We start from the raw sequence: 24,440 nt of genomic DNA, 5'->3' as shown, positions 1-24,440 counted from the left end.
ATGCGGGGTTATATGCAAGGCTCGCTAGGACATTGTTTCCTGCGTGACAATATGATAACGTGCGTCACTGCCTTCCGTTGTTTCGACAGCAGACAGATGACTCTTTGTTCTTCTGGTCTGTATGTATGAATAAATGAACATCGAACGGCGCAGACAAATACAAATAGGGCGTTTTGAAACTCCTTCCGCACGGAATAACGATTTATTATTTCCTTGCCTATGTTTTTTTATATATTATACCTAAAGCACTAGTTGACTTATGATGATTAAAGGCCCACTACTTCTACTACTAATCATACTACTCAATGTACAGGGTTATTCAAAAGTCAGGAAAGATTATTTTATTGTCACAGAAACTTCTGTTTGAATTGAACGCTGTTATACAAAAAGGAACTAACCCAAAAAACTTGGATTTTTAAGTTAATATTCTTATCGAATGTGTAAGACATCAATTATTTATGTTTTAGAGAAACGTTCTAAGCCAAATGACCAGTAGATAAGTTATAATTCTATGAAATGTTGGACTAAGCCACATTTGTTTTTGTCTGTTTTACAATTTGCAAAAAAGAACTATGGAACATAGTTCCTTTTTTCAAATCCACGAACTGATAAAAACCTGGATCTAGAACCAGAAATTATTTTTAAGTTGACAGAAATGAGACAACGCGGAGAAATATGATTGCAAAAGGAAGGTAAATGGCCTATACTATGAATAAAATATATGACTGAAACGACAGTGCAAAGAACAAGGAAGAAATCTCTTAACATGGAAAAGGAGTGTAGACAGTACACTGAAGACAGCAGGCGACAGAGGTGAGAAAAACCTATTTTCCATTTGTACTCCATTATCCTGGGACGAGAAAAGTGCCGCAATATTGTCTTTGTTCAAAAACATGTCCTCTCGTTGGGATTTGAACCTCGATCTCCGGCATGTAAAGCTCATATACTAGCATTTCACCCAAATAATATCTAACATTACAACATAACATTTTATATTCTCATAGGTAATTTCGATTCGATTCCCCGAGGATCTTTCTGTTGGAGGACCAAAGTTTATCAGTCTATTGTTAGGCTTACGTCTACACGGCTCGGCAGAGGTGAACGATCATTCAAGCAGCACTGGGATAACTTGTGGTTAGCCTTTATAGCTGGCTTGTGGAACTGGTTTCGTGTCCATACACTGGCCGAAATCATATGAGAAAAATTTCTTTCCTCAAGAAGACTCGCACCAGCTGTAACTCTAGTCGAAGATATAAATAAACAACAAACATGAAGAAATTAAAATAATAAATGTATTTACATAAGTATTGTTAATTAAATAAATATTCGAATTAATTAATACTTGTTGACGTGAATACATCTTTGCTTGAGCTACAATATTGTTGAGAAAATCTACATTTTTAGCATAACACTAAGTTCATAAAGTCTCTGCTAGATACTGCACATGATAAAGCGTACGTGTGCTGTCATCTGTCGAGTGTTGTGTAATCTACTTGCAAGTAAATAAGCGACGAAGTTTGTCTTATAAACATAAAAAAAAAAAAAATTAAACATGATCAAATCATGCCTCTAACAATAAAATACAAAACTAGAAAAGGAAGAAATATTTTCGCGATCATTGGGATTCTGAGAATTAAATGTCATCCTCTGTCACTTTTTAAATGGTGTGTTAGCAGATAATATGAACTACGTAAAGATTGATTTTTGAGTCCTACAGAATTACCTTTTATGGTTACCATATTAGGGCGCACAGTGCGTAGAACTGGGGGTCCCTGGTTCGATCCCCGGCGTCGGAATGAATTTTTCTCCATTAATAACCAAAGATAATATGAAGTTTACGTTTAAAAATATAAAATAAATAAAACTACAATAGATTAAATTGAATCAAAGAAATAATGAAATCAGATTAGTACAAATATAATTAAGTAGGCTAGGTGATTATATTCATTGATGTAAAACAAATGTAACATTTAAAGAAAAGAAAGAGAACGAGTGTTGTGCACTACCTTGCTATCGTAATAAATGATAAAAATAAAATAAAATAAAATTAGGTAAATGTGATAAAAATGAGCGAAATGAATAACAGATTAAATATAACGGCATTATTTTATTTTTAACTAAATAGATGAAAATCGATTGCATTCAATTATGGAAAAAGTAAATGAAATTAATATACAAAAATAAATCTATACACAGAACGTCCAGAGCAGTGGCTAAGAAAGTGTGTATCAGTTCCTCCTTAAAATCCCATAGGCGCGACCTCACCATGAGACGTTATATGACGTCACACGCCCCTTCAATTGACGTAGTGCGTATCGGCGCCGGCGCGCCAAGACATTGGGGCAGAGGAGCGAGATAGTGTGTGTTGTGCAGTGCTGCAGATGTGGCAGGCGTAGCGACGACCAGGACAAACTCGGCCAGCCAGATCAATAAACGAGGAGCGAGCTCTGGACAACCTAATTGATTCAGCCATGTGTCGTCGTCTAGGCTTTCTGTAGTCGATTTTAACGATGGTAGCTTTGTTGCCAGGCGGCAAACTCTCGTGTAAATGTACAATTCACAACCGTTACGCGTAATTATTCCGTAAGACTAAACAAGAAGAAAAACGCTTTTGTATTCTTTGTTTTAAAATTATTTAATATGCATGATATAAGAGTTATAGATTCATTAGTTGTGAGTGTTTACAATTTTACGTAAATCCGTAAATTCTTTGATATAAACAATTTTATTTCAATTATTTACTTAGCTTTAATATTATTATAATATATTTTCTATATTTATTTGTATATATTTAATGTAAATCTCTCGGGAAAAGACTGATAATAGTTTATGAATTTGTGGTCTTTATTCTTTCTCTTTCCTTGTATATAACAGGGTGTTTTTCTACTATTTTTAAATACTTCTTTACAGTGAAATAATTGTCATACAGTATTAACATTTCTAACAAGTTTAGTTAGTTGATATTTCGATGAAGTTCTCCTTTCTTTGGAGATGTGAAGTGTTTTGGACGTTATATTACCGTTTTTATTACCAAAAAGCCTAAATAATTGAAAAAACCAAGGCCCCCTTATACCGAAAGTGTTCTTCCGATTGGTTCTTCCAGAAGAATACGAATAGTCATCTTTATACAAGGTAAGTTCTATATTACTTAGTCTGCGGTGAATTTAAAACAAATGTAGTTAGTAACCTCAATCTTTTTTATCAATAAGGCAACGGCAACGGGGTCATGTAACGTGTCACGTAACTTCATGAGACATACACGACTCAATTGATTTAGTGCTTTTCTGGCGGCTACAATTTCCACTCGAAAGCTGAACCTGCATTAGTGGAAGTAGCGGTTATATATGGCACTGGAGAGACTGAGATAAAAACATCTGAATTTCGATAGGCCTATGTGGAGCTGTACTATTTTTAGAGTGATTATTTTGTCTGTATATTATTGTCTTAGTATAAATTTATAAATTAATGTAGAATAATAATAATAATAATAATAATAATAATAATAATAATAATAATAATAATAACAATAATAGTAATAACAGTAATATAAGAAGAACATTCGAAAACTAAATTTTTCGCTCTTTTACTTCTTTAAGTAATTAAAAATTTACCTTTTCTTTTTGATTAATAACTACCAATGGCGCCAACTTATATGGGCTCGTGGGGCCCGAGCTTACATAATAATTTTTCGTTTTATTATTATTACTTATTTATCTTCACTTACATCTCAAGTGTTTGAGTCCACCCAATGTTTTCAAAACGTTGGCGCCACTGATAACTACTCTATACATTAATATATAGAGTGGATCGGGGGAAGATGCCCGACTTTTTTCTTTGATTGAAAATTTAAGATACTGTTCATTTAGTTTTGAATTTTATATTGAAATATCTAAGTCTGGAAACTATATTTTTGGTACAAAACAGAAAACATTAATTACCTTGTTTATAGATGCAGGTTTTCTTCTTACCTGCATTGTAGGCATCTTTACCCGATAGGTAAGATGGGAAATGCAATTAACACTTTTACTGATAACTGAACTTGGTTTGATACATGTATATAACAAAATTGATTTAACCTAAAGCTCATGGGCACTTTCTCACTAGCTACTTAGGAACAAAGTCATTGCACATATTTGATTGCCGTGTGCAAGACTCGTGAAATCACTTCTTGCATATAATGAATTCAATCCAATACACTTTTTTGTCATCATTCTTTTTTAGGAGACGTTTAAGGGTACGGTAAGAAATCCCCTTTGCTTGCGATGCTCTAAAACAGTTCATACCCTCTGTTATAACATGTTCCATCGCAAGTTGAAGACTGTCCTCATTCCACTGACTTCTATCAGAGGATCTTACGAAATGTTTACACATTCCCTGCAATAAAACAAAACATAAAACTCTTTCAACAAGTTGCCATCTTACCCTGAAAAAAGTGACCATCTTCCCCAAGTATCGGAGTAAGATGCCTAGTGCTGTGATGCAACCTAAGATGGCGGAACAATGTTGTTGGTTGTTAACAATACAAACTTTGGAACCTTTATTACAATATCCATTACAAAGGTTTGACAGTTATTACGAATTCAAGGCTGTATTAAAATTTTAACATATCTTTGCAACTATTTTATAGCAGAAAAATGAGCTGTTTTCATGCTTTTCTTCTTCTCACAGCAAGAACACGTGGCAAAATGAGTTACTTTCCACTCTGCAGACATTCAACTGTCTCAGTGATCATGAAGACACGCATGTGACGCTCTCTCTTGGAAGAATGTGAAACTACAAAGAAACAGTCATCTCCCTCCGATTCACTCTATTTCTTAAAGTTTATTTATACACGCTTTAACATCTGTGAGCATATCGCATGTTTAGGATCTGTGGGTATACCAGTAGGTCGTTTTTACTATTGTTAAGTTACTGTTTGTATTGTGTGTTGTACATGGCTTGTGTTCATGTAGGCCTAATTGATTTAGAATTTTGATTAATATTTATGGTATTGATGATCGAAGCGGTGATGAATCATGATGTGTAAATTTCCAATCTGGCACTTGCCTTTTTGACTGAGGGAAACCATCAAATCCTCAGTCAGATTGGTCGGCCATAGGGTTTGAACTCGGAACTTCCCGAATGTGAGTCTCAAACGTTAAGTCTGAGCCACCAACTCGCTCGATAATATTGATCTTATATGTGTGATGGTATTTATATACTGGATTAATCATGTTAATAATAATAATAATAATCATCATCATTGGCGCTCCATCCCACGAAGGGCCATGACTGACCAGCCGGCTACTGGCCTCACGGCCACATGCCGAAGCAGAGGTGGACGATCATCCAACCAGAATCGAGATATCATGTGGTTAGCACGATGAGCCCCCCAGCCGTTAGCTGGTTTGAGTAACCGGATTTCGCTACCTATCGTAGCTCCCCAAGTGCATCACAATGTTAGGTGGGCACCGGTCTCATACACTGGCCGAAATTTCATGAGAAAATTTCTTCCCCCATGAGGACTCAAACCAGCGCACATTCCGTAACGCGAGTCCTAGCTCCTAGGCAGGATGCCTTAGACCACGACGCCACGGCGCGGGACTCAAGAGCGCATACGGAAAGAAATAAGAAACATTGTGAGATATTGCAGAGTGTAATGCATAACTTATGTGGAAGGTTATATACAATGTTTAAATTGTAATTGGGGACATTTAACTCAAGTTATTTTCAAAAAGTGAACAAGATAACTAAATTGTAAACTCTGAAGTTTGTTTTTCTCAAACAGTTTACTTTGTTCGCATTACTATGGTGTACAGAACCATTTTAAAATACATCCGTATCCAGTGGCACCCTGTATATCGTCCTTTGACTTTATGTGTATTCCTGAGTGCTTACCACAGTCGACCCACTTCTGTTGCTTCCACAAGGACTAATGATTTTGTAGGAGTCTTCAAATTTCATAACTGTCAGGACTATATTTCTGTGTATGCTACAGTGTATATATATATATATATATATATATATATATATATATATATATATTGAATCTATTATTAAATAAAGTCTCGCGCCTTGGCGTCGCGGTCTAAGGCATCCTGTCTAGGACTCGCGTTACGGAATGCGCGCTGGTTCGATTCCTCATTTCTCATGAAATTTCGGCCAGTGTATGGGACCGGTGCCCACCCAGCATCGTGATGCACTTGGGGAGCTACGATAGGTAGCGAAATCCGGTTGCGAATGCTAGCTCTAACGGCTGGGGGGATCATCATGCTAACCACACGATACCTCCATTCTGGTTGGATGATCGTCCACCTCTGCCTCGGCATGTGGGCATGAGGCCAGCAGCCGGCTGGTCGGTTTAGGCCCTTCACGGGCTGTAGCGCCACGGATTATTATTATTAAATGAATAATACTTACAGTCTCACAGGCCTGGAGAGACTTTTCGAGGCAGAGTGAAGGCCGGAAAATTTTGTCTGTAGCCCTTTCACTCAGGGATAGATTCTACGACACAGAGCATTCCGAAGGAAGCCAAAATAAAGACTTCAATCACTTCTAGAAACAAATCGAATCGTCCTCGGCAGGTTTTGAACCCGCCAACCTCTGATATCTAATTGAAAAAACGACTGCATCGCTAATCCTGTTATCGTGTAGCGCACTGTATGCCTGATATTCCTGCAACTTATCGAGCTTCCGTGCTGCATGGGAAGCATACGCAGCAGCGGCAGTGCATGCACACAAAAGAATAGGCTTTGTGTCTCGACGGCTTTGTGGGAGAGACGCACGACACTCGGGAAAATCGATTCATTATTAGTTCATTGTGTCATTGTCCTCTTCTTTATTGGTCATTAAAAGCTCGGGTTGGGTTCGGATCTATCTAAAAATTTTCATTGTGTTGAGAAGGAGAATTACGTTGGGCAGTGTACCAGGAATTATGAGATCGCACACCGACTTAAATAACGACTCATTTCATTGGAATGCTAATGAGATTTTTTATGATATTTAAATATATACTTACTTACTTACTTACTTACTTACTAGCTTTTAAGGAACCCGGAGGTTCATTGCCGCGCTCACATAAGCCCGCCATTGGACCCTATCCTGAGCAAGATTAATCCAGTCTCTATCATCATATCCCACCTCCCTCAAATCCATTTTAATATTATCCTCCCATCTACGTCTCGGCCTCCCCAAAGGTCTTTTCCCCTCTGGCCTCCCAACTAACACTCTATATGCATTTCTGGATTCGCTCATACGTACTACATGCCCTGCCTATCTCAAACGTCTGGATTTAATGTTCCTAATTATGTCAGGTGAAGAATACAATGCGTGCAGTTCTGTGTTGTGTAACTTTCTCCATTCTCCTGTAACTTCATCCCTTTTAGCTCCAAATATTTTCCTAAGAACCTTATTCTCAAAAGCCCTCAATCTCTGTTCCTCTCTCAAAGTGAGAGTCCAAGTTTCACAGCCATACAGAACAACCGGTAATATAACTGTTTTATAAATTCTAACTTTCAGATTTTTTTACAGCAGACTAAATGATAAAAGCTTCTCAACCGAATAATAACAGGCATTTCCCATATTTATTCTGCGTTTAATTTCCTCCCGAGTGTCATTTATATTTGTTACTGTTGCTCCAAGATATTTGAACTTTTCCACCTCTTCGAAGGATAAATCTCCAACTTTTGTAGTTCCATTTCGTACAATATTCTGATCACGAGACATAATCATATACTTAGTCTTTTCGGGATTTACTTCCAAACCTATCTCTTTACTTGCTTCAAGTAGAATTTCCGCATTTTCCCTAATCGTTTGAGGATTTTCTCCTAACATATTCACGTCATCCACATAGACAAGAAGCTGATGTAACCCGTTCAATTCCAAACCCACTCTGTTATCCTGAACTTTCCTAATGGCATATTCTAGAGCAAAGTTAAAAAGTAAAGGTGATAGTGCATCTTCCTGCTTTAGCCCTCAGCGAATTGTAAAAGCATCAGATAGAAACTGGCCTATACTGACTCTGCTGTAAGATTCTCTTAATTCTCCAATTACCAAATAATGATCAGAATTACAGTCTGCCCCCCTGATAGTTCGAATATCTATATAGACATAGAAATATATAGAAAATATATAAAATGTATAAGTATATATATAAAAGTATAATAATAATAATAATAATAATAATAATTATAATAATAATAATAATAATAATAATAATAATAATAATAATAATAACTAGAGACCAGATTTTAAAGGGAATATTTTTCATAAAAAAGGAAAAAAAGGAAAAGTTATAGCCAAAAAAAGGACTTGAGAAAGAACTATTTGATCACCAAAACACACTTCAGCACATTCATGGATATACATGGCACACACAATCTTACATTTATCTTTTCACAACACAAGGAAAGAATTGTATTTGATATAGTCAAAAAAGGACTTCAAAAAGGACTGTATTACTCCCGCAAGAGGGTGCTACAATATTGTATTAGAAAAAACACTTCAGCACATTCAAGGATACACACAGCACAGAAAAGCTTATATTTTATCGCTTCACAACATAAGGAAAGTGTTGTATTTGATCACATTCAACATTTCAGTATGTTTCAATATGATTTTGCCTCTTTGAATGCAGAATGTCTTTATAAACAGAAAATGACCGCTCAACATCAACTGAAACCAGAGGTGAAATTTTTCTTTTTATCCCGAACTCTAAATCAGCACACTTCATTAGTTTTTCAATGTCTGGAATCAGAAGAAGAACGATATTTATTTTCGCTTGCTCAGGAAGTTATACGCCTATCGGAAAAAATGTAGGAAAATTATCTAAATATTTGCGACATTCTGTCAAAAAAGGACCAAAATAAGATATGTTTTTAAAAAAGGAAAAAGGGAATATGGACTAAAAAAGGGAAAAAAGGGAAGTCAAAACCACATAATTTGATCAGTGGAAGATACTTTTGAACATCGTAATTAATTATTTCATGTATCGTGCTGAAATAAAACAAGGGATTCCCTTTAAAATCCGGTCTCTAATAATATAATAATAATAATAATAATAATAATAATAATAATAATAGTAGTAGTAGTAGTAGTAGTAGTAGTATTCAATCAGGTTTACAATATTGACAATATCTTGTGACAAACCAAACAAAAATAAAATAAAATTAATAGACCTATGCTTTTATAATCACCGTCAACTCTCCATTATGGAAATTCTAAATTTATAAGATGAATAGATCATAATAATCGTAATATTCATTACTACAAAACTTGTCAGTTTTACTATATCTGGAGATGTAGTAAAGAGATTGTTTGTTGTTTCTTAGTCGTTTATGTAAGAACGCTGTATCAACTACTAGATTATTTAGCGTCAGTGTAATTCATAATAGCGAGTTGGTATTTGGAGAGATGAGGTCAAGGATTCGCCATGTACTTACATTCACCTTACAATTGGCAAAAATTTTGGAAAAAACTCAGTCAGATATTCAGTCCAAATGGATATCGAATCCACAGCTAAGCACAGCTCCGTATTATCAGGCAAGCACGCCTACCTCCTGAGCTACGCCAGTGGCCAATTTATAATATAGGAAGAGTATGACCTTCATGCCTTTTTTGGAACAGGACTTCGAATAAGAACAGGGCATCAAGATCTTAATGGTTAGAAAATAAATTGTGATACTTGAAACAATGACAATTTGCAATATACTGCTCCTTTTTAAGGGAGTACTCGCTTATAGCACATGCAGTTAGAAAACCTATAAAATTCAAGCTAATAAAAAAAGTGAAGAGCCATTTTGCTTTGTAAAATTTATAGTAGAAAATATAATTGCATATATATTCCACACGCATTTATTGAGCTGACTGCAAATGGTATAAATTGTATAAGTATTCTCTTATATAACAGAAAACAAGTCACGAATGCGCAATTTACATAACTATGTGAAGGATAAAAAGTACTGTCCTATTTAATGTAGTTAATTCTAATGTAGCAAAACATTTGGGCTTATAAATAAATAAATAAATAAATAAATAAATAAATAAATAAATAAATAAATAAATAAATAAATAAATAAATAAATAAATAAATAAATAAATAAATAAATAAAAAGAAATAAATAAATTAATTAATGAAATAAACGAATAAAGAAACGAACAAATAAATAAATATATATATATATTATATGAGGACCGTCTATTTGCTTTCTAAGTAGAATATAGTGTTAAGTACTATAGTACATTTATTAAAAGATGATTAACGTTTTCGGCATTATGATGCCATCTTCAGATCCATAGTTATACACAAAATTGATCATACTAAATACAAGGTTTATTCTAAAGTCAACAAGTAATGCAAAAAATGTACAATATGAAATAAATTAAGTGTAAATTGTCAATGTTAAAAATTACAAAAGACCTTGGTTAAATATTTTAGCGATGAAATATTCCTCACAAATATCAATTATGTTATTATTATTATTATTATTATTATTATTATTATTATTATTATTATTATTTATAACTTTTACTATTTGATGTGCATCTTTTATGTTTGTTAGCTCATGACCTTCTTCAATAAGATAAAAGATGCACTTCAAATAGTAAAAGTCATAAATAATAATAACATAATTGTTATTTGTGAGGAATATTTGATAGCTAAAATATTTAACCAAGGTAACATAATTTTAAACGAACAAATCAGCAATTCTACAAACCCATTATACAACTTATTCAAATTGATTACTGTAAAACAACCCCCACCTGTATCCACACATACAACCCCCTCCACATCTCCGTTGTCTTTTGATGCACATTAGCATATCGTGGCCTTGGTTTGACAAGGTTCTAACAAACAAAATTGGCAAAAAGTGTTTTTCATTTGTAATCGCTATTTATAAATACATTTCAGCACCATTTGTTGAAAAATGAACGAAATAGCAATGTGACAAGAGTTATATCTGATGGCAACTTTTGAAAATATTTATTTTGACAAAGTTCTAACTGCAAGCTGCTAGTATTCTTACTCAAAGATCCATAGGGTAAAGTAGGGTCTGTTGGACAGTCGGGCATGTTGGACACTCTGTACTTTAACGTGTTACCTCGCCACTTGTGGGCACCACATTCTGCTAGAAGTCAATGACGGAAGTAGCCCCACTCGTGCCTACTTCCGTCATTGACTTCTAGCAGAATGTAGTGCCCACAAGTGGCGAGGTAACACGTTAAAGTACAGAGTGTCCAACATGCCCGACTGTCCAACAGACCCTAGTTTACCCTATCAGTATACCGGTACTTTTCATATAATAAACACCTATCAGCATAATTAAAGTGGGATATCAAAGTTCTGAGATATGTTCCGTAATGACTACCCAAATGATTACATTCCTCCTACTTCATCTGATAATGAAGATTAAGAACAAACAACCCCAAGAACGTAATTAGGCATATTATATGTAAAAAACCTAACCTTAGTCGTAACATGTGGTCTTTTTTTTTTCATTTATCACCTGTAATTCGATTTGTGAGGTTTGATAAGCTATTACAAATTAAGAGTCTGCATTGAAGAATTTGTAATTTTACAGTGAATTTCCTTTCAATGAATATAGTTTCCTTACCATTAAATTATCTGTTTACCGTTATATGCCTGAAATGAGACAAAACAAAGGTCTAAATGAGAGGGAAACAGATGAAGTTGACCATAACGTTAATTAAAATTGAAGTGTTTTTTTTAAATGAAGATGAAGGAAAGGACAAACAGGCAGCGTTTTAAAAGAAGACTTGACTTCAGTAATACATTTTCAACATCTCAGAAAATTTCTTCAATTAGGTGACGTACTGTGTCACATAGTTATAATGCCAATAATAGCATTTCGATGGACAAAGATTTACAAAATTAAAATAGTTTTGAGTATATATGAGAGCCAAACAATGCGTAACATGATTTTTATATTCAATCCTTTCGTTTTCCACTTAGCTATTTTTTGACGTGTTCATAAAATTTACACATCGCCCTTACTTAAAATATACATTTTTTATCAATAATAAATTTGATGACTACCTTCACTTCCAAGAAACTGTTTCTTAAACCAGTAATTTTAATTGTGTAATTATTTGTTTAATTTAAAAATATAATATAAACAACATATAATACATAAATACATTTAAATACAGTAATACGTACAAGCGACATTGAAATTCTAATAGGCCTAATACAGCAAAAATACATATGTAACTATTAATTTCAGAAATAACCAAGAAAATACACCAAAAAGAAGGTACGGAAAGTAGTGTCTAATCCGCAGTCATGGGAATGCAATATTCGAAGTGCACATCCTCCTCACATAACACATCAAGTGAGATTGGCCTTTCATGAAAATTGATATAAAAGAGATCTGATTGTTTTCACAAAATATAATTTTAATTTCTGTAATTTACTTAATGTCAATTGTTATCCAATTATAAATGAAAAGAGAACATTTTTTTTTTTTAATTTTAAATGTTTTATATAACGAAAAATAATGTTTTAAGTAATGAACAAAAATATAGTTTGACAAAGTTCTATCAGCACTTAGAACTTTGTCTCACCCTGAAAATTCATTATGGAAGGACATAGTTCTAATTGCAAAATTAAATATTCTAAATTAAATTAATAAATGGTCAAATTAGGCTCTGAGAGTGTGTAATCATAAGTTCAATGCTTTAAGATGCAATACGTAACATTTCATAACGGTAAGAAATGAAATGTTCATATTACAATAAATTGAAACTTTGAAGCTCTGTATGTCAAAAGTATGGAAAAAGCAGTTAGAACCTTGTCAAACCAAGGCCACGATATGTACACTATGTGAATACGACCAGAGAATCAGTTATTGCCGAGCAGCCACGAAGTACGCATCCAACTTTCTTAACCATCATCATCACGTAAGTTAATTATTTCAATATAGCTCTTAAAAATTTTTAAGACAGACTAAAACTTTCATCTGATTTAGCTTATTTAACTCGTGTTACTGTTAAACTTGGCTACGCTGACTCTCGAAGCATGACATTACCTTCTGTCGGAAGAATTGTATAACATCTTTACTGTATATCAAGCTGTAGTCACGTCTTTGTAATTTTAACATTGAGTATTTCATATTTAACTCTATTATATTGTACATTCATATATAATTTTTAAAACAAATCATGCTTTTAACAGATGAATATCGTGTGTAATTATAGATCTGGAGACCGCATTGTAATGCTAAAGTCACGTCTTTAGTCATTTTTAACATTGACAATTTACACTTAATTTATTTCATATTGTACATTTTTTGCATCACCTATTGATTTTAGAACAAACCTGGTATTTATTATGACCAATTTTGTGTGTAACTATGGATCTGAAGATGGCATCATAATGCTGAAAACGTTAATCGTCTTTTAATAAATGTACTATAGTACTTAACACTATATTGTAGGTAAGGTAATAACTGCCTCCCATTGGAGGTAGCCCAGAAGGACTCAGTATACTCTCCTACATGAATTTTGCAATATTAAATGTTTACATAAATTTTGTAGAAAGAAAATTAAAATAAACATGTATGAATAGAAAGTGAATAAAAAAAAAATTAAACAGATTGAATATGATGACTCAGAATTTGGCAAGAGCGTTTCAAAACTGAAGTTATGATGTCAGCAGTAAGTGTCTGTGGTAGTTCAAAAGTCTTCCTGAAGCGTTCAAAGAACTTGGGACTCACACCACGAGCTCCAATAAGAAGACCAATCACCTCAATGTCTTCAAGCTGGTATTTTGCTTTGAAGTAATCAACTGTTGGCAGATAAATGTTGATCTTTTCTTGATTGACATCCTCCGGCTGGCTACTCCCCGTTTCAATCCTTATGGTAGGATCAATTATATATCCTTTCTTGGTAGTCTGGGAATACGCTATGATGTCAATACGTCTAGAGGAGCCATTAGTAGCAAGGCAAAAAACTTCCTCTTCTACTATCCAAGACTTTTTTCTTAAAGCACTTGCAATTAAGGATCGAACATGATGGTGTCTAGCATTTCGGAGGAGTAAACCTCTGTTACACTGACCTTGGACGTGGGCAAGGGTTTCAGTCTCCGGGCAGCCATGTCTGCACCGGGATCCGTCCAAAGAGCGACCAGGTACTCCTCTAACTGCTGCTAAATTGGCATTCATTTGAGGCAGGTTACCCATTCAGATGTAGATAGTCCAGACTTATTAAAAATCCAGGCGTTGGCTTTAGGTACTTGGTTGTACAATTCTACACCTCTGCCTCTTCCAGGCATTACTTTCCATGATTCGAATTCTGCATTTCTTAATTCCTCTCTTAATTTCCTAGTCACAGATTTACGAAGTTCAACTGGACAAGGAAGACTTAGATGTTGACAGATAAGACTTAGATAAGCAAATGGACGGTCCTCGTATAATAATATATATACAGACGTGGACAAATTATTAGATTAAAACATTTTTCTTGCAAACATAATATAATTCGTCATACCAACTATCAGTATAATTCACAGAGTCTCTATTGTTTTAAATATGATTGTTTACATCTTCTGGTATATTTTTCCAATGGTTAAGTATCTTTTTCTGGCTATGTTGGTTTTAATTATATACTGCAGAAGATATTCTCTCATGGCCTGCAAGAAGACCGGGCATGAACGAAATTGAAAATCTGTGATCTATACTGAAGAAGAAAGTGAACGAAAAGAGGCTTACAACAAAACATGGACTCATTTACGCACTATCTGATATCTGGCTAAATGATGCTGATATTCAAAGAAAGTGTCAAACTTTAGTTTCCAGCATCCCTGACAAAATCAACGAGTTAATAAAGAATAAGGGAATGTTCACAAAATATTAATAACCTCAAGACGCAATTTTCTGTTCATTATATCTGTACAAAATACATTTTTGTTCATTATTTCTACCGATAAATACAGCTTCGTTGTACATATAATTAATTTAGTCTAATAATTTGTCCACGTCTGCATTTATAATTTATTCCTGCTTATCGGCCAACCAACATCATTATGAAACATTTAGGCTTGCCAACCGTCCCGTTTTTTCCGGGACAGTCCCGATTTCGACCATTGCGTTCCGCGTCCCGAAATAACTTAACAACGTATCGAAATGTCCCGATTTCATGACATATTAGAGAATTACAGTTCATTTTCGTTCCTATCAGATTGTTGGACTTAGTTTTAGTCTGGATTGAAAGATATTTCCGCACAGTCTCATATAGACATGCTTCCAATCTTTGACGAAATGGAGAAATGACTCTAATACGCATGTTCAAGGCAGAAATTTAATTATCGTTGATGTGTCAACAGAGTGATGGGTGCAATGATCATAATAAACAAGTTAGGGCAGGTTTGATCACATCTTACAGGATACTTACTGAATCATCTATTCTCTATGCTCATCTTATGCACTTTAACTTTAGTTTGGCGCCATTCAGTATTAAAATTATGTTTTATTTAACGACGCTCGCAACTGCAGACACGATTAAATGCCATCAACCTAGGCCAGGATCGAACCCGCAACCTCGAGCATAGAAGGCCAGCGCTATACCAACTACGCTACCGAGGTCGACTTCAGTATTATGTTCACATTGTTCCACTTGATGCGTCATTCATTGGTTTCGGCGGAAAAGTGGAAAAAGACAGATTTGTACGACCACTTTTACGACATATAGATATCAACGAGGACAACAACGGTCCACCACTACACTTGATTACATTCAATCATATATCCTAATAGTAATATGCGTTACAAGAGCGGTATGTTAAAGTTTTCATGTTCGAGGAAAAGTTTGAAAAAGCGAAACGTAGTTGAGCTTTTTTAATTTCCGAGAATTGAACGAAAACATGCCCCTCGTGTATCGTACATTATTTTGTGCGAAGATCGTTTATTACATACCTGAAAGAGGAATTTCTAATTAGTTGCAATGAAATCTCCATCTTGGTTTCTGTTCAATGACGGCAAATTTGCAAAACAAAAATATCTATCTTCAACATTGTTGCGTCCACACCTGTGGAGTAACGGTCATCGCGTCTGGCCGCGAAACCAGGTGGCCCGGGTTCGAATCCCGGTCGGGGCAAGTTACCTGGTTGAGGTTTTTTCCGGGGTTTTCCCTCAACCCAAAACGAGCAAATGCTGGGTAACTTACGGTGTTGGACCCCGGACTCATTTCACCGTCATTATCACCTTCATCTCATTCAGACGCTAAATAACCTAGATGTTGATACAGCGTCGTAAAATAACCTAATAAATAACATTGTTGCTTTAAAATGTTTTCTGTGTTTACTATACTCCAGCAGGCCGTGATATACGTCTGTCTTTTTTTCCCCCCCCCCAGTCTATAAATGCGAACTTAAACAAACGGTAAGGTTATGTAATGATTTATTTTTGCAAATATTTAAAAACAATAATTAATAGTGCAATTTAGGTGAAATTGCAGTGGTAAGTTTACAATTTATAATTATTACTATATTGAACGTCTCTAAAAATAATATGTTAAACGCCTAAAGCAGTAAAATCAATATGTCACTTAAGCGGTAAGAACAGGGAAATTGTTATGTGTGTTAGGGTGGGAATACTGAATGTGGAATTTTAGACTTTCCGTGGATTGGTTTTGTGCGGAAACCAAGCAAATACGCACGATCTCGCACAAAATATTTCTCCTATTTTCAGTCTATTTTCTTCCTCCATACTTTCTTATATACAGTATTTTCCACTCTTCACCGTCTTTATCTTCACTCAATCCCATTCCCGAATGCTATGCAATACTGTCTACCTTTCTTCTTCTTCTTCTTCTTCCTTCACGCCTTAGACATTATTGTCTGTAGCAATCTACATATCTTGTTCATGCCACCGTTTTTTGAGCCTTCCTATATTTCTTTTCCCTACCGGTTTATAATTCTTAAAATGAAATGGTAGTCTATGTTCATTCTTTGTACATGGTTTATCCACTTGGTTTTATACTCTTTAGTTTTATCGTTCAGATTATATATATCTAATTCCTTTCTTATATCTTCACTTCTTTTATGGTCTATTTTCTTATAGCCAGCAACTGCTCTTAGAAACCTCATTTCATTTGCTTCAAGTTTGCTTTTATTTTTCTCTGTCATGATCCAAGTTTCGCTCCCATACAATAGTTTTGGCACTGACATTACTTTATAAAACTTTAATATTGTGTCTTTTCTTGCTTTATTTTTCAAACACCTTTTTATAGTGCCATTAAGATGATTAAATAGGCCTACTTCCATTTTTTTTAAATTTGATCACACTCTTTTTGGTATGATATATTGCATCCTAAGTACTTAAATTCTGTACACAATACTATCTTCCATTACAATTTTTGATCGGATGCTCTCTTTTCCCTTGAAAGCCATCACTTTAGTTTACTTAGGGATACTGTCATGTTATACTCTTTTGCTATTCTATTTAATGCATGTATTGATTTCTGAAGATTATCTTCCGAATTAGATATAATAATCTGATCATCTGCAAACATTAACGTTAATGCATATTCTCTTTTGTTAAAATTATGGGAGTAAAACGGTATAATATTTATCCATTGCTAGTAATTTCGTCAATGTACTACCTTACTCTTGTTTACAAACATTCTCAGCTACAATCTACTCAACCATCTCTAATTCTTCGAATAAGACTTTTAATGGTATAGGCCATTCGGTATCTCATGAAATCTACCTGCCGTCAGAGGAAGACGAAAGTGGACTAAGAAGTTTCTCTCCCTCGCTACGCTTCTACTTGTAGTACATCCAGCGCCAGCGTTTTCGGCGCGTGTCCTTCAGTACAAGCTCAGTCAGTGAGCCAGTGCAGCTGAGAATGGTACCACCCAAATACACGTCACGTCAGCAATCTCCCAATCATAGTCGTCAATATTATCGTCCACACACTGCGGCAAAGACAAGATACTCTCACTTTGCGTTTCTGGGGTGTGTCCTTGTGTACAGTGCCCAGTCAGTGGCATCTATTATTAATTCAGCTGAGAGTGTCACCACCTTCTAGACACAAGTCACCTCAGCAATCTGCCAATCACATTGTCAGTTTTCTCGCTTACAGACTGCGGCAAAGATAACATACTCGCCCTTAACGTTCCCATTGGGCTATTCCATCTCAAATCGACCGAAATACAGAGAAAATTGACCTTGCAATTTTTAAATACAATGAAACGTTTTCTGTCAGTTGACAACTGTGATACAATGCTTTGTGCAAAGTTGTATTTTCATAAAATTAGCAACTTTAAACTGTTGTGGCTCCGAAACCCTTTCACCCAATGGTCAAAATCATGGTTTATTTTGATGCTGAGAAGTTAAAGTTTATATTGACATGTAAACAGTTTTTCTTACTTTTTATGGAAATGAAGAAATTTACATTTTTCTTCATTAAGACGCCTTTGCCCACGAAAAAATATTTTTAAAGTATATGGTTAGATTCCGCATTGAAAGTACAAATAAATACATATTTTTTACTGGTGCACCGTTGATAAGAAAATACAGTATTGAAAATATCAAATAAATAAAATAAATAGTACGCGCGTGAAGTAACCAGCTGACTGTGAGGCAGGATTTAGCCCAGACAAGCAAGGCCAGGAGACAAACACGTGGGGTGCTATTCATAGACATTTCGCAGCACGCGCTACGAGCGTACTAAGCAACCCCGGCTATCCACTGATTACTTGTACAGAATTCAAATCATATCCTATCGCTAACACTGGTTTATGAATACGAAAAACGCTGATCATCCATCGGAAACCCGCGATGAAAATGTCTATGAATACGGCCCGTGATGTTTCGTCTAGTAGCGCATAGCTGGGCTAGCTTTATCACAAGTTTTCATAAACACGGGAGTAAAATGACGCCCAACGCTCGCTTATCTTCAGCTCTCGGCCAGTGCTTTCTGTACTGGGCCGTTCAAGTCCAGGCGTGTGAAAATAATTTATTTAATACCCTCGAAACTTATTGCTGAGTCACTAAGCAAACAATGCCGAATCCCTCTTAATAATGCAAGTTTTTTTTTTCTCAATTTTTTCACATTTTTACAAATGGGCAAAAAGCCTAAAAGTAAGTAAAATCAGATTGTCTGTCTCTCTGTATACAATAAAAATAAGGATTACTTCTTATCATAACCTACCAGATGTCAGCTTCGAAATGAGCTCCCATTCAATGTTCTGCAGTAAATGGTTCCAGAGTTCTGAACGCTGAAAGAGGCTTGTTTTTATAAAATACGCTAAATTAGTCGCTCAATAGTATGAAAACCGTTTGACTTTCTTTAGTATATTTTTGAAAATGCACTGTCCTCAGCACCTTGTATAAATAGGGAAAAAATTAGAGTATAAAAAAATGCGAGGCTTTTTACTGATCGATTTCATATGGAATAGCCCCATTACTTACTTCACTCGCCAAAAACGGTGGCTTTGGTTATAAGCGAGCTCACTACCCAACCATAAGGTTCTTACTATATGCTACAGCGCACGCAAGCATTTGGTTTTACGAGATAACGAATGGCCTATATCTTTCCTTATTTAGTTTTACTTCGTATCAGTTTCTCGGAAAATGTTTTTTAAAGATTCTAATTATATCGCTATTTTTCTTCTAAATTAATCTATTAATACTGTTCTTCACTGTAAAACGCAAAATATAACACCTTTTATAATATGAACGAAGTGTCATCTCAGTTCACTGTGCACTTAGAGTAGTACTATTTTGAACCTACGCTCTGTGTCTTGTGATCTTGTTTCCCGCAGGAGTGATGCTGCCATAAAGAAGAGCAAAGGGAGTCGGGGAAAACAAGTGGAACGCCCATAATAATGCGCTGGACAATTCCTGTCCCAGGTCAGTGTCACATTAAATATTTTTCATTATCTAATGCCCTTTTTTTTACAGATACGACATTGTGCCCTCCGTATTCATTATTGTTGTGGAGAATATTGAATAAATGGCAGAGATGTTAATTTATATGCAGAAAAAAAAACAATGTAGGTAACAGTCACGGTATTTTAAATGTTACCAGATTTTCTAGTGCTTTAAAACCTTAACGAAGACATTTCCTTGCAAGAAAGCTTCTTTCTGCTGTATTATACAGAATGAACCGTAAGTAACGTCATCAATTTCAGGGGGTTATTCTTTCAGATATTTCAATCAAAAACGTTTACTACAATTTTGCTCGTTTTTGTTTCCTTTTCAAGATAAAAATGATTTCATATGAACCATTTTCATAGCGTATTTTGGGAAAGCCATTCATTTAATTCCCAACATTAACAATCAATTTAGGTAATAGAGAAGAGTATAATGATAATAAATGATTGAAAGAATTTAAGTTTTGTCCTTTAAATGTGCAGAAATTTGATCCGTTCTGGAAAGGAATTTTAACATTTTATATCTGTTAGGATCAAATTTCTGCATATATAAAGGACAAAACTAAAATTATTTCAATAATGTATTATCATTATAGACTGCTCTCTTAAATTGACTGAGCATATTCGGAATTAAATCAATGGCTTCTCCAAAACTCATTATGAAATGTTTCATATAAACAATTTTATTTCGGAAAGGAAGCAAAAACGAGCAAAATAGTATTAAACTTTTTGTTTGAAATATCTCAAAGAATAAACTCTGAAATTAATTGCAATACATACGGTTTACCTATATACTCGTATATACTGACCGTGATATAATTCAGGTGAAAGGTGAAGTTAAGCAGAGAAAGAAAGAAAGAAAGAAAGAAAGAAAGAAAGAAAGAAAGAAAGAAAGAAAGGACAAAATGAAATTTCGTAATTAATTACTCATGCAGTATGTACAATAGGGTGGAGTGAATTTATACATGAAATTGTTTTTTATCTGTTTTCTAAATGTAATAGGTGCAAAAATCTGTATTTTCACCTAACTTAGGGATGTGAAAAATATGATGTTTCTATAATTTTTGAGGTGCTCCAAGGGCTTTGGAGTTTCTTAAAATTATAATTTTTTGTCTCTTTGTATATTTGTTCTATTGTTTTGTTTTTCGTTACATAGCTAATGAATTGCTGTAAAGTCACATATTTAAACTTTATTTGGAATATTCTAAATTGGGGTTGCAGTATACAGTGTTTTTGAGAGGATCTGAAGAGACAAAACGTTATAGTATTTTAGATAAAATATGACAAAAATTCCATTTCAGTCCATTTATTTTTTTTTAAGTTAGAATTTATTCTTGTTTTCTTTTTCATTTCTTTCTGAGTGATAACTAAATCAACAGGTTCAATTATCATCCTTCTTTTTGTTCTTTGCTCTAGTAAAACATTCTATCTTGTTTTGGAACACGGAGGTCTTTATCACAATTAGGCCTACAGTATTATTATTATTTTTTGCATTTACAACTGCATATATCAAATAGTGTGTTTGCTTCTTCTTTGAATTCTGCAATGTTGTCACTTTAGTTGTCACTATGTCATTTCTTACAAGGCTTCATTAAGTTTATGCATTGATCACGGTAAGCACGAATCAGTTGTAATATTCTTGTATGACTGACTTTCGGAATTTATGCCTGTACCTGGATCTCCTTAGTTTTGATAGCAACTCTTTCTGAAATCTCTCCAACAATAGATTCTTTTGATTAGAAGTCAGATTTTAATTCTTTTTTACTCATAGATAATATTTCATTACGTCATGATAGGTAGGTAATTGTGATGGGTTCAGCCTCTCTTTCATTGCGAATACAGGGTAGATGGTCAGATTTCTTGTATTAATTAGAGATATTCTGATTTAAATACCTTGCAACATAAAAAGAATGAATTTCCATTAATTTTATTATATTAATTATATCAAACCTAAGAGTTTTGTGATTATTCCCAATTTTCTTATAAATTGAGGTTTATGTGACACTTCAAGATGAAACAACAGGGGACCAAAAATATGCCGAGTCTTTTAACATGTATTTTTTAACATGTTCCTTGTATCCTGTTCAGATTAAATCAATGGAGAATGTTCTCTCGCTAGAAAATCTGAACCTCAAATTTTTGTGAAAATTTTTAAAAATATGTTGCTCTTGGGACACCTCTAAATATTAATCTGGAGAAAATATATTTTTCATTGTTCTTTATGATATCATCTCACAAATTTTCCTTGGTATTACATTTTTGATTCAATAAACTTCATATTTTCACTCCACCCTAATGTACAATTTGAGATAAATTCAGGAGTATAGAAGCAATAAATCAGTCAGAGGCATTTTAGTGTGAGCTTTGCACTAGAAGCTAGATCTCAGCCTGCAGTGGGTGGTAGATTGCAATACAATAAATCGTTCAGGCTAGCCAATAAACGCAAAGGACAATGTTCAAACTTAGCGCAGTAACGTCACAACTCCACGTTGCTAATAGGAATTTGTCGGCATCCTATCAGCGCAGCAATGTCACAAGTCCACGTTGCTAATAGGAACGCACTAATTTCAAACAAAAAAAAACTCAAGAAAGATATCCTGTTTATCAACATTTTCAGCGTTATTCCACCAATAAACAACAATTACCCTCACTCTGCGAGGTCCCAAGCCAGGCCTCCAGAACAAATAAAAAATGGCTTAAAGTTGCACATGTCATCGTGTTTAATAAAGCCTATTATACTGAACGAGACCAGTTTTTAGGGTTGTCCAATATAAAGGCAGAATGCTTTTTGAAACTGTTATTATTGTTGAGCATTAGGCTCTCGATATACAACATGAGTGACTTTTTTCACTGCGTAATTGCCTATCTAATAAACTTGCATATGTTTTCAAAATAAGTAGCGTATCCCAAGAAAATGTCTACAAACCTGATATGTTTCTTACCATCACTTGAAAGAGGAAAGTTTCAAGTTTTATACTGACCTTAGATGCACTTGATGTGAGCCCCACGTGTAATGTTGCAGACGTCCAGGCGATGATCCCATACTTGCCAAACCTTCTCAAGCATGTCTTGTGTGACGTTCTTGATTGTTGTGTTAATCCGCCTTTTCAATTCGGCCAACGTCGCTTAAAGTGGAAGTATGCAAACATTGTCATTGACAAAATCCCACAGAAAAAAAAAATCATGCACTCTGAAATCCGGTGAACGGGGTGGCCATGTGCAGAAGGTATTGTCTGCGTCCGTTGCATCGAACTAGTAGGTGTTGATTTAGGAAAAGTGGCTAATGCCACAGCTCACGTACGAGGAGGAACAGGAGTTAATTTTCCAACAAGACGGAGTCTCTCCACATTGGCATACGGAGGTCCGGAGTTACTTAAATCAACACCTCAAGGTCAATGGACTGGTTATGCAGCGGGCGCAGACAGCACTTTCTGCACATGGCTACCCCGTTCACCGGATTTCACAGTGTGTGATTTCTGTCTGTGGGGTTTTGTCAAGAACAATGCCTAAAGACCTCCACTTCCAGCGACGTTGGTCGAATTGAGAAGGCGCATTAACACCAATCAGAAACGTCACATAAGACATACTTGAGAGGGTTTGGCAAAAATGGGATCACCACTTGGACGTCTGCCGTGTTACACGTGGAGCTCACATCGAGTGCATTTAAGGTCAGTATAAAACTTCAAACTTCCCCCTTTCAAATTGTGGTAGGATTATATATTTATGTTTAATATTGGTGAAAATATAGCCTTCTGAAATTGTTAATTTGTATTCACGACATAGGATATTGTAGGAGTAATTAATTGGGATCGGGCACTACGATCCCGCAGTATGATCTAGTACATCTATTACGCTTATCTTCTAGCTAGGCGCATTTACAACCCCACACCAGCTGACTACAATAAGGTTCACTGCGTATTCAGTTTTCGAACAGGCAACCCACCTCACTCTATATGAAGGGTTCAGAGCCATAGTGGGCCAAGCGCCATTTATTAAAAACGAGAAAACAAGGGTTAAAATTAAGTGAATACCATAATTCAATGAAACATAATATAGCAAGTACTATAAAGTATGGATATTAAAACTAAATGATATGTCTATCGTCATTAAACTATGGTATTTATTTAACTTTAACCCTTGCTTTCTCCGTTTTTAATAATGGCGCTTGGCCCACTATGACTCTGAACCCTTCATATTAAGCCCCTTCCAAAAATATTATGGGTTGAAAGTGGGATGAAGTTCGGACGCAATAATGTTGATGTCTAACGGCTAAGATGTGTAGCTTCAGCCTAACGTTTTAGATGTAAGGATATTTCTCGTCTCCTGCGGTGGCTGAGTGGTCAGACCTTACACCTGTCACGCAGGAGGTGCGGGTTCGAATCCCGGTCAGGCCTGGGATTTTTCATTGAAAAATCCATAGTGACACTTGTGGCGGACAAGACTGCAGTTGGAGTTTATCTCGAGATTCTCCCGTTTCCCCATGTTAGGCACCTACATCATTCCGCCAATATTTCTCCATTTCATCATTCCATAGAATTCCTCGAACGCCAGCTGGCGATACACATAGG

At 35.0% G+C, this 24,440-nt stretch overlaps 1 protein-coding gene across 4 annotated transcripts in view; it reads left to right on the top strand.

Moving 5' to 3' along the window:
- The first annotated feature begins 2,360 nt into the window (after positions 1–2,360).
- Positions 2,361–24,440, top strand: part of qvr (protein quiver) — a 98,054-nt gene continuing 75,974 nt past the window's right edge. The window contains exons 1-3 of one of the 4 annotated variants that reach the window (XM_069834229.1): positions 2,361–2,544; positions 2,911–3,132; positions 19,762–19,849. In XM_069834229.1, the coding sequence (XP_069690330.1) occupies positions 19,825–19,849 (25 nt within the window). In that variant the 5' untranslated portion in view covers positions 2,361–2,544; positions 2,911–3,132; positions 19,762–19,824. Of the gene's footprint in view, positions 2,674–2,910; positions 3,133–12,827; positions 12,898–19,761; positions 19,850–24,440 lie in introns of those variants that run through there. The other 3 variants (XM_069834227.1, XM_069834224.1, XM_069834235.1) reach the window with 3 other exon arrangements.

The sequence above is a fragment of the Periplaneta americana genome, chromosome 1 (assembly GCF_040183065.1).
Source record: "Periplaneta americana isolate PAMFEO1 chromosome 1, P.americana_PAMFEO1_priV1, whole genome shotgun sequence".
Taxonomy (NCBI): Eukaryota; Metazoa; Arthropoda; class Insecta; order Blattodea; family Blattidae; genus Periplaneta; species Periplaneta americana.
The sequence above is the reverse complement of the archived record's forward strand: the minus strand, read 5'-3'. Positions and strand labels throughout refer to the sequence as shown.